General features: G+C 37.3%; 2 protein-coding genes across 3 annotated transcripts in view; one reads left to right on the forward strand and one right to left on the reverse strand.

The window, feature by feature from the left end:
- LOC107558656 (exonuclease mut-7 homolog) overlaps positions 1–5,830 on the reverse strand; it is a 20,397-nt gene extending 14,567 nt beyond the window's left edge. The window contains exon 1 of the mRNA XM_016242316.1: positions 5,733–5,830. The gene's annotated coding sequence lies outside the window, so the exon portion shown is untranslated. The remainder of the gene's footprint in view (positions 1–5,732) is intronic.
- Positions 5,831–7,884: 2,054 nt separating this feature from the next.
- The window catches only part of cdc37l1 (cell division cycle 37-like 1), a 16,903-nt gene continuing 13,449 nt past the window's right edge, over positions 7,885–11,338 (forward strand). For both annotated transcript variants that reach the window (XM_016242345.1, XM_016242346.1), the window contains exon 1: positions 7,885–8,135. In XM_016242345.1, coding sequence (XP_016097831.1) covers positions 8,058–8,135 — 78 coding nt within the window. In that variant the 5' untranslated portion in view covers positions 7,885–8,057. The remainder of the gene's footprint in view (positions 8,136–11,338) is intronic.

An 11,338-nucleotide genomic window follows, 5' to 3' on the forward strand; every position in this document is an offset into this window, starting at 1 on the left:
ATATATTATATATATATATATATATATATATATATATATATATATGTAGCTGAATTTTCAGTGTGTCATGATGCTTTCAGAATTTATTCTAATATTCAGATTTGGTCCTAAATTGTTATCAACTATTATTGGTACTCAAAAATAAATAATGGTTCTCATTATTACACATGCTGAAAACAGTTTTTGCTGCTTAATATTTTTGTGGAAACAGTGATACAATGATGTTCAATGAAATGCATTTATTTGAAATAGAAAATTTCTGTAACGTTATAAATGTCTTTACTGTCTTACTGTCAGTCAATATTGACTTACTGATCAATATAATGCATCCTTACTAATATATATATATATATATATATATTAGGGATGGAACGGTTCTCTGTAAAAAATCTAACCGTACGGTTCGGCACGCGCTAGGACCGCGGTTCAATTTAAATCTAACAATGCATCTGTAATATGGTTTAGCTATAAATAACAAGTAAAACAAACAGGGTTCGGCTAATATATGTTTCTGTTGATGGATGAAGCACTTTATTTGGCCTTCCAGAAGTAGATGCATTTAGGAATCTTTAAGATTACTTACAACAGAACAGCAATGCATTTTATGGACGACGGTTTCGTGAACCTAGGAGAGGAGTTAATTCTGACTTTGCTATGACAATCTGGCGCTTCTGAATCAGCTACTGTTTTGTTATTAGTTTAAGTATTTGCTATTGACTGTTCAAATGCGGAGTTTTGCGCATCGTGTGTGTGTGTGTGCGTGCGCGTGCGCGCGCGAGCTAGAGAGAGAGAGAGAGAGAGAGAGAGAGAGAGAGAGAGGGTCACATCACAGTGGAGTCAGCTGTCTTAACCGTGGCTTGTGTACTGCAAACACATACCAGCTTCATCACTGTGTCTGTCACGCGACTCTGTTCCCCTTTCGGGCTCTGTCTTTACATTTATTTTGAAAGATGAAGCTCGCGATTATGGTAAGGGGCGTTACATTTCCGACGAGTGCTTGCGGTGTGCGGCCAATCACAATGCACTGGGTCAGCTGGCCAATCAGAGCAGACTGTGCTTGTCAGAAGGAGGGGCTTTGTAGAAAACGAAGCGTTTGAGAGCGGCGGGGCATAGAGGACCTACAATAATGTAAAGTATTTGAAAAATAATGTGTTTTTTGAACATTAAAGCATGTCAATATATTCTGTTACACCAAATACACAAAATAATGATCTTTAAAAAAGCATCATATGACCCCTTTAAGCTAAACTCTTCTTCTTATGATGTTTTATGGCGGTTGGCAAACCAGCTTTTCGTGCATATTCCGCCACCTACTGGGATGGAGTGTGAGGCGATGATATCAAGGGAAATGCTAATTCAAAAAAAAAATAAAATAAAATTTACATTTTTTTAAATAAATAAATAAACAAAAACCTTCTACCTATATTTTAATTATATAAATTTGTTATTTTCAGAAAATTAACCTTTATGAGAACTGTTTTTAAGCTAAGCTCATTTAAGCTTTGCCAGTTTAAATATTAAAGAGCCAGAGGACGCGAGCTCGCACGAGCAGTGAAAAGATTTGTGCGTGCGCTCATCCGAAGCACGCAAACCCGCGCCTCAGAATGCGCGCAAATATTAATCTCTCTCTGAAGTATCGTGTTTAAATGGACAAATTCACACAAAAATTATTTCAAAATGCCTGTCTTGGTAAGTATCCTATAGCAGACATAGCCGGCTGCATTCTCTTAAAGTGACAGCACTTTCTTAATATTAATCAAACAGCAACAACACGGAAATCACTCACTGCTCTTGACTGAATAGCTTTTGTAAATTTAATAAAGATACAGTCGAATATGCAATGCTGTTTTACATTTCATTACTTTATTCAATTTCTGTACCTAAAAACAAATGTTAGACCTACCTAAAAAATAAAACTGAAAATCACTGTTTATTTTATTTGTATCTTTACTCGATTGTATTTATTTGTGCTGTTGCTTGTAGTTAGATTATTCTTATTTTCTTTATTTGTATTTGACAGTATAGTTTTTGCCTAAACATAGCACATACCAAACCATACCGAAACCGTGACTCTAAAACCGTGATACAAACCGAACTGTGAGTAAGTTGAACCGTTCCACCCCTAATATATATATACACACCACACTACCGGTCAAAAGTTTGGGATCAGAATGATTTTTAATGTAAGGAGTTTCTTATGCTCATCAAGGCTGCATTTATTTGATCAATAATACAGGAAAAAATGTGATATTGTGAAATATTATTACGATGTGAAATAAGAGTTTCTATTTTAATATACATTCAAATCTAATTTATTCCTGTGATGCAAAGCTGATTTTCCAGCATCATTACTCCAGCCTTCAGTGTCACATGATCTTCAGAAATCATGCGAATATGCTGATTTATTATCAGTGCTGCAAACTGTTGTGCTGCTTCATATTTTTTTGGAACCTGTGATACTTTTTTTCAGGATTCTTTGATGAATAAAAAGTTAAAAAGAAGAGCATTTATTTAAAATAGAAATCTTTTCTAACAATATACACTATCGTTCAAAAGTTTGGGGTCGGTACATTTTTATTCTTTCTTTTTTTGAAAGAAATTAAAACTTTTATTCTGCAAGGATGTGTTAAATTGTTAAGAAGTGATAGCAAAGATTTAAGGCTTGTTCACACCGGGACGAATATCGCGCGCGATTATCGCCGACGTTTAACGCCTCGTGACTAAACAAAGGGCACCAATGTGAGTGTGCACACCGACGAGTAAAACGCGAGGCGAAAAAGCGTCATTTTTAAAAAAAAAACGTCTGGGGCTAATTTTTTTGGGTTTGACACGCCGCGTTAAAAACTGGCCGACCAATGAGATTGGTGCTTTTGTTCACGTGCCTGGAGCTGCTGAAGTTACAGTAAAACACGACTTGGTGGAACTCAAGCACAAAACGGTCTTGCCGAGCACACATTGATACCTAACGACGAAGAGGAAGTAGACGAAGAAGATGCATCGAGGCAAGATGAATGTAGAGCTGCTGGTCTCATTGGTGTCTGAACACAAAGGGCTTTATGACAAGCGCGACTACAAAAATCTTGATAAGAGGGAGTTGTTATGGAGAGGAATTGCAGATCAAATAGGATTCGATGTGTACCGGGGTATTCCTGTTTTTCATTAAGCGCCATCTAATGTCAGGGAGTGAATTTGCACGTTCACTCGGCTTATTGCCAGCGAAAATCGCTTGGGTAGAACCAGGCTGTAAACATGTTTTTCTGCTGTAAAGTTGGGCATTTTAACATGGGGAGTCTATGGGATTGACTCCCTTTTGCAGCCAGCCTCTAGCGGCCAGTCGATGAATTACAGTTTAAGGCACTTCCGTGTTGGCTTCACCAGAGCGAGCGGGAGGTTGCCGCTTGGTATGAACCCAAAAAAACGCATCGAAAAACAGCAGCGATAAGCAGCCGAGATAATCGTCCCGGTGTGTACAAGGCTTAACATTGTTAGAAAAGATTTATATTTTGAATAAAAATATTGAATAAAATATTCAAAAATATTGAATAAAAAAGTATCACAGTTTCAAAAAAAAATATTTGGCAGCACAACTGTTGCCAACATTGATAACTCTAATAATAAATCAGCATATTAGAATGATTTCTGAAGGATCATGTGACACTTTATACTGGAGTAATGGCTGATGGAAATTCAGCTTATATATATATATCAAAAACAGTTTTTAACATTGATAATAATAATAAGAAATATTTATTAAGCAGCAAATCAGCATATTAGTATGATTTCTGAAGGGTCGTGTGACACTGAAGACTGGAGTAATGATGCTGAAAATTCAGCTTTACATCACAGGAATAAATTACATTTTAAAGTATATTAAAACAGAAAACCAATATTAGAAATTGAAATAATATCTCACAACATTACAGTTTTTTCCCTGTATTTTTGATCAAATAAATACAGCCTTGATGAGCACAAGAGAAATCTTACTGATCCCAAACTTCTGAACGGCAGTACTTATATATGCTAATAGGCTATAAATACACACACACACACACACACACACAGACACAGACACACACACACACACACACACACAGACACACAGACAGACACACAGACACAGACAGAGACACAGACACAGAGACACAGACAGACACACACACACAGACACACACACAGACACACACACACACACACACACACACACACACACTCACACACACACACACACACACACACACACTCACTCACACACACACACACACACACACACACACTCACTCACACACACACACACACACACACACACACTCACTCACACACACACACACACACACACACACACTCACACACACACACACACACACACACAGACACACAGACAGACACACAGACACAGACAGAGACACAGACACAGAGACACAGACAGACACACACACACACACACACACAGACAGACACACACACACAGACACAGACAGACACACACACAGACAGACACAGACAGACACAGACAGACACAGACACAGAGACAGACACACAGACAGACACAGACAGACACACAGACAGAGACACAGACACAGAGACAGACAGACACACACAGACACACACAGATGCACACACAGACACACAAAGACAGAGACAGACAGAGACACAGACACAGAGACAGACAGACAGACACACACACACACACACACACACACACACAGACAGAGACAGACACACACAGAGAGACAGACAGACACACACACACACACACACACACACACACAGACAGAGACAGACACACACAGAGAGACAGACAGACACACACACACACACACACACACACACACAGACAGAGACAGACACACACAGAGAGACAGACAGACACACACACACACACACACACACACACACAGACAGAGACAGACACACACAGAGAGACAGACAGACACACACACACACACACACACACACACACAGACAGAGACAGACACACACAGAGAGACAGACAGACACACACACACACACACACACACACACACAGACGTCTTTAGTATAATAAATACTCCTGTTTTTTCCCCCTTTGATTATTAATGTTGCTACATTATTGTGGGGCGTTGTTTTCCGTGGCCTGACACAGACCTCGTGAGTGACTGCGGGTGCAGCTCTGTTCAGAGAGCGCGTGACTGACGCAGACAGTAGAGGCACGCGACGCGACTCACCCCATTACTCCTCATTTACACTCACATCTCTTTACATAGTGACGCTTTCAACCAAATGTATTGCTTGATATTTATTATACGATATCAATGCCATTAAACAGGCCAGTTCCAACACATTCTCAATAAATACCGATTTTGCATGCTGTTTTACTTCAGAGGTTAACTAGGAGCTACAGGCCAAAGCCCAGCCTGGGAAGGAGAAGTTAAAAACTACACTTGAGTGACTTTGGGTAAGAATATGATTACTAATTAAAATCTTTCCCTTTCACATAAACCTTAAAACGTCGGCCAAAAAGACGCAATTTCTATAACAGTCGATATATTCCAAAAAAGACATTTGTTGAAGTTTAGCATCACAGAATATGAACATCAGCAGTGAAGTGGCTAATGTCACGTGCGCTAGCATAACAACATGAGTGAGCTTTTGCACGAGACAGCAGCAGGATGACAACTACTCGTGTTAAAAACAAAACGAGTATATTTACATGTTTTGACTGAGTCAGTGTTAATCACGACTATTCAACTTACCTAAACACCGCTGATGTCAGCCACCGAGGGAAATGTATGTTGGATATTACGGATAAATCTGTCCCCGGGGGTATGCAAGCGGAACCATTAAATTCGGCGAATGTTTATTATAGACGTCTGACGCTGTGACACGCGAATTTAGTTTTTATGTGTGTGTATATATATATATAGTAAATAAACAAATGTACATACAAAATAGGCATTGAACAAACAATATTAACAATTATCAAAGGCAGACATAGTTGCAATTACAATATGTAACTGAAGTTTTACATTAAATGTACAATCATGAAGGGCAATGAAAAAAATAAGGATAAAAAAAATAAATAAGTTAAAATAAAAAATAATAGTAAAAGCATTTATAGAATAGTAAGTTCTTGCAAGGGGTAGCAAGGAGTTATAGGGCACTGTAGTAGCTTCTTCATTTGAAAGGGCATCAAGAGAAGCAGCAACAATGTTAAGTTCATTAGAAAAGTGAGGAAAGGATGGAGGGGTTTTCAGAAATCTGCATTTATGAGTGAAGTATTTAGCAACTTCAGAGAGGTTGTTAATCAAGTAATGTTGTGAACAATCTTTCTTAAGCACGATACTTTCAGTTTAGTGCAGAGGCAAAACGGCTGTCAGCGTGCCATGCTTATGCGACCTCAAATTAAATATGTGACCGTAATAGTTGTGTTTTTAAAGGACACGACGAGTCTAGCGTGATTAAGTGACAAACCAACAGCGGAACGGAGCTGGGACGCCATGTAGTGAGGAGCAAACGGAGCAAACTCAGAAAGAAACCTCAGTCTGGTTTAGATGTAACGTTACAGCTTGATTTCGTTTTCAAAAACAATACATCTCAAATTAAATGTGTCGAGTAACACAGTTACAAATATGATTAGCCTATTACAGGCTACTGACTTTCTTTGCACGTACTGTAATCATAAAAACAAATGCTGCATCCTTAAACTGCAAGGCAACATTATATCTGATTTATGTGCAGTAGTAAATTCTGAAGTAGAATTTAACTTTACCTTTACTTAAACTTTAGTTAATTTTCTTACCTTTATTTATTAAGTCCTGAAATGTTATAAAAAATATAATATTAAGTCTTAAAATGTTGTAATAATAATCATATTTGTGCTGCCAAACGATTAATCGCGATTAATCGCATCCAAAATAAGTGTTTGTTCACATTATATGTGTGTGTGTGTGCTGTGTATATTTATTATATCTATATAAATACACACACATACAGCATATCTTTTGAAAATATTTACATGTATATACATTTATATTCTTATATTATATATAAATATATTTAATATATAAACATAACATATTTTTCTTAAATATATACATGCATGTGTTTGTATTTAAATATACATAATAAATACACACTCATATATTATGTAAACAAAAACTTTTATTTTGGATGCGTTTAATCGCGATTAATCGTTTGACAGCACTATTAATAATAATAAGTGTTCTTCTTTTTCTTCTTATTAATGTGCAGATAGTGTGGTTTGTTATAAAAACCTTTTTTAAATATGTTTTTGATGTGTAAACTCTATGTTATAATTTAAACTGCGCGTGTATTATTTATCATATATTATATGACCCCTAAGTATAAATTAAGCTACACTCAAACTTTTTTCTGTTCAGCACTGTTAGCATTTCCTCACTATCTGTGCATAATGTCTCTTCAAAAGAGACCTGTTTCCAAAAGTACATGATGAAGATTTGATGAAGACAGTGTACAGTTTATGATCTTAATGAACAGATTAGATTTTCATCAGCCTCTTGTCCAAGGGTGATTCTTCATCTAGGAATAGAATTCGTGTAAAGTTCTGTAGGTCAAAAAAAAAGATAAGAAACAGTTTTTTTTCTTAAACTCATTATTTAAAAGTAAAGAATCAGTTTGATATATTTTGGTTATATTTTCGCAGCCAATCACGAAAACATAAACATTTATTTAGTTGTTTATTGTTTTTGTTCCGAATGTTTATTGCTCCAAAATGGCCTCTGAATGCATCCGTGAACAAATCTAATTTAATATAAAAATATGACATTTGTAAATAAATATAGTTTTAAATAGACGGCGTCTGTCGTGTGATTGGCGTCTAGCGTCACGTGACGAGACGTGCGTCAGAGCACCCAGACCCGGAAGTTGTCACGAGGAGCTAAAAAGAGCTGCAGAGAGGACTGCTGGACTGGGGTTATAGCCTGAGAACAACGCTCTCTGCTCGCGTACATACTAGAGGCTTGCGAGTGTATGTCGGGTCGTGAGCGATATAAACAGCAGGACACGTCCGCGGTTTCAGGGCAGAGCTGAGCGGCGAGATGGAGGGGTTTGGAGGCGGCGTGTTTCAAGCTGAACCGGACCGAAAGGAAAACATGCCCCGCGCACACCCACACGAGGTGCTCACGAAGTTCACTAGTGCTTCATTCACATCTCAATGCCTTGTGCTTGTGCTTTAAATCAATGCGAGGTTGTGTTTGAACTTGAAGCCACGCGGAAATGTGCTGTAAAGGCGTCCTAGATACTTCAGGTACTTGCGTCTTAAAAGTGAGCTGCCTACCTAGACAACATCTTTGGGCATCACTATCAAACGGCGCTACGCTGCCCAAAGTGCTGTTTAAGGTGGACCGTCCGCTCATAGTCCACAGTATGTATATATCGAGGGGTGTTCTGTGGGTCTCTGATCTGAGATCATGCTGACAGGCTTGTTCTGACAGCTGAGGAAACAGTGCTTTATTATTAGATCATGGAAGTCCCACTGCTAGTGTGATGCAACACAGTTCTGTTGTATCTGTGCTTTAGAGCAAGACAGCAGCTGCATACTCTTGAGATCAAAAAATCTCAAACAGCTTGGACCTTTTTTTTGTTTTTGGCACCCTAAATCAAGCTATTTTTTCGTGCGTTAGAATATGTCCTGTTTAGTTAGATTTTTTTTCTGAGCAAAAACTGTCAACGATATACGTTCAAATTTTTTGACTACTGAAATGTAGGCTAATCTTGTCAGTCGTGTTTAGAAGAATCATTAAAGATGTCATGTAAAGACTCAATTTAAGGATCACAGGGAACCCCCCAAAAACGAATTAATTGTCTCTTAAATCTTTACCAATCTATGCGCCACTACTCGAGATTTACCTATTTGTCAGCAATTCGTTTTTAATATAATTTAGTATGATCGCATTTTCTTTTGTGTTTTAATAAGTACGGGTCAGAAGAAGGGTGTTTTTTACATAAATGCATCTATTACACTGAAAGGTGCACAAATTATGGAACATTTAATATACTTTCAAGGGGGTCTGAATACTTTCCGTACCCACTGTATATATATATCACTTTTTTTAGATGTATTGTGCTACAATGTATGTTTAGTTTATTTTAGTCGTTTATCCAAAGCGACTTACAAATGAGGACAACAGAAGCAATCAATTGTAGTATTAAAACAACTAAAAATGGATCCAAAACTAACAGCTAAAACTTTATAACTACTACCTATACACATTTTAAAAAATAAAGAGATTAAATAAAAATGACAAATGCATACAACAAAATTTCAAAACTTAACATTGACACAAAAAACTAAAAATAAAGCTAAAAACAATTCAAAATATTAAAGAACAAAAGGTATAATAATGATTCTAACATAACACTAAGCCAAACAACAACTACAAATGTGTATGTACAAGCACACACATACATATTTATAAATTCAATATATATTATTTCATTTCCATTTAGTTTGTTGAAGTATTAAAATAACTAAACTTAAAAGACCTATACAGACAATAAATTCAGACATAATGTAACTAAAATTAAAATAAATACAAGTAATACAAATCAAATGACAGTAGTTTATCAGTAATCCTAAAAAATAACACTGCCAAACACACATGCTAAAAAACAACAACTTACTTGCACATAGTAAGAAATGGTTATAAAAACTGAAACAGAAGTGAAACTAGTAGGAAAGAGGAGAAATAAAAAGCGATACTTATCCTTTGCCGGTGTCCCTGCCCGGTAGAGTCGATGGTCTTTACACTCTTCGGTCTTCACACGAGGAGGCCTTCACACAACAGCTGTCACGGTAAACTAAGCTTCTTCTTTTTTTTTTATATACCCTTCTAACAAAATACTACATTAATTCAGCTGGACACACATTATTTTCTCCACAACAAATGGCCAAGCAAGCGCAGACACTGACAAGATACGCCACATGTACAAATATATATAATATAAATATACAAGTATACACACACACAGTACTCAACATAAATTCGGTAACTCAATATAAATTGTAAAAATTATATATTTAATAAAAACATAAATAGGCCTATGTCATGTATATTTGTAAAATAAGTAAATCGTCCAATTTTTAAATGAAGGGTTGTAGAGATTAGTACACCCCTGATTAAATTCAACTAACATGTAATAATCTAATACTCGGTGTGTCCTCTTTAACTTTAATTATACCGCTGTGACCCTTCTTGGCAGAAAGTGTAAAAGTTCATGACAAATTGTCACATCTATCCTGTTTCACTTCTGAAGGACAATCTCCTTAAATGCCCTGATCTTTCATGGAGAGTGTTGCTCAGCTCATCTCTACAGAATCCTGTTCAGATGCTCAAGAGAATTGCGGTTGGGTGAAATCTAGAGCCTGACCGATATGGGTTTTTTCGGGACCGATACCGATATTAGGGAGTAAAAAAAGGCCGATATTGATATATCGGCCGATATTCTTTTTGTATATTATAGTACAGTACCAGTCAAAAGTTTGGACACTTTCCCATTCGAGGGTCCAAACATTTGACTGGTACTATATATAGAATATAGTATATACATAAACATAATATATAAACACATTTTTTTTTGCAATAATCACTCAAATGTGGTGATCAAACACTTATAATGACGTGACAAAGATACGTAATGGTGGCAGGGCATTTAACAATTTAACAGTAAACTTTATTATCCAAAATGAGTCTGACATCAGTGCACTGAACAGTAAAGTTGAAGTTTATTCAACTTCAATTCAATTCCGTTCAACTTTATTCCTTCAAAGTGTATTTCACTTCAGAACATTTATTCACGGATTTGCGCTACTGTCTTCACACACAGACGAAACTTACTAGAGAAGTGTGAGGTGTTGACTGGTGTCACAATCTCGAACGCGCCAGCGGATCTCCACCAAATTCGGGGGATCCCTTCAGCTCGAGGAGCCCTCTCGAGCGCCACTCTCCGCGTGTCGGTAGCCCCCCGGGATCACTTGATCGGACGGCGCCGGACCGCGAATTTAATCACCCGTAACTGCCGAACCCCGGGGGCTATCGATGCGGGGGTGGTCTCATTCGAAAGTGGGCCTCTAGTCGTACATTCGATTCGCGTTCGAGAGGGTTCCTCGAGCTGAAGGGATCCCCGAATTTGGTGCGAATTTGCCGCGTCGTTATGGAGATAATGGCCGTTGAAAGTTTCAATGGTTTTCCGTAGACTTAAGCTTTAAAGCGTTTCATCCAGGTGGCCAGTAGCAAACAATAGAGCGATAGAACAATACAAACCAAGTAATTACACCATTTCAAGCATTTTATCTGTGTTATATGTTCTGTAAAAAAAA

This window comes from Sinocyclocheilus grahami, unplaced genomic scaffold (assembly GCF_001515645.1).
Source record: "Sinocyclocheilus grahami isolate Dianchi unplaced genomic scaffold, SAMN03320097.WGS_v1.1 scaffold655.1, whole genome shotgun sequence".
Taxonomy (NCBI): domain Eukaryota; kingdom Metazoa; phylum Chordata; class Actinopteri; order Cypriniformes; family Cyprinidae; genus Sinocyclocheilus; species Sinocyclocheilus grahami.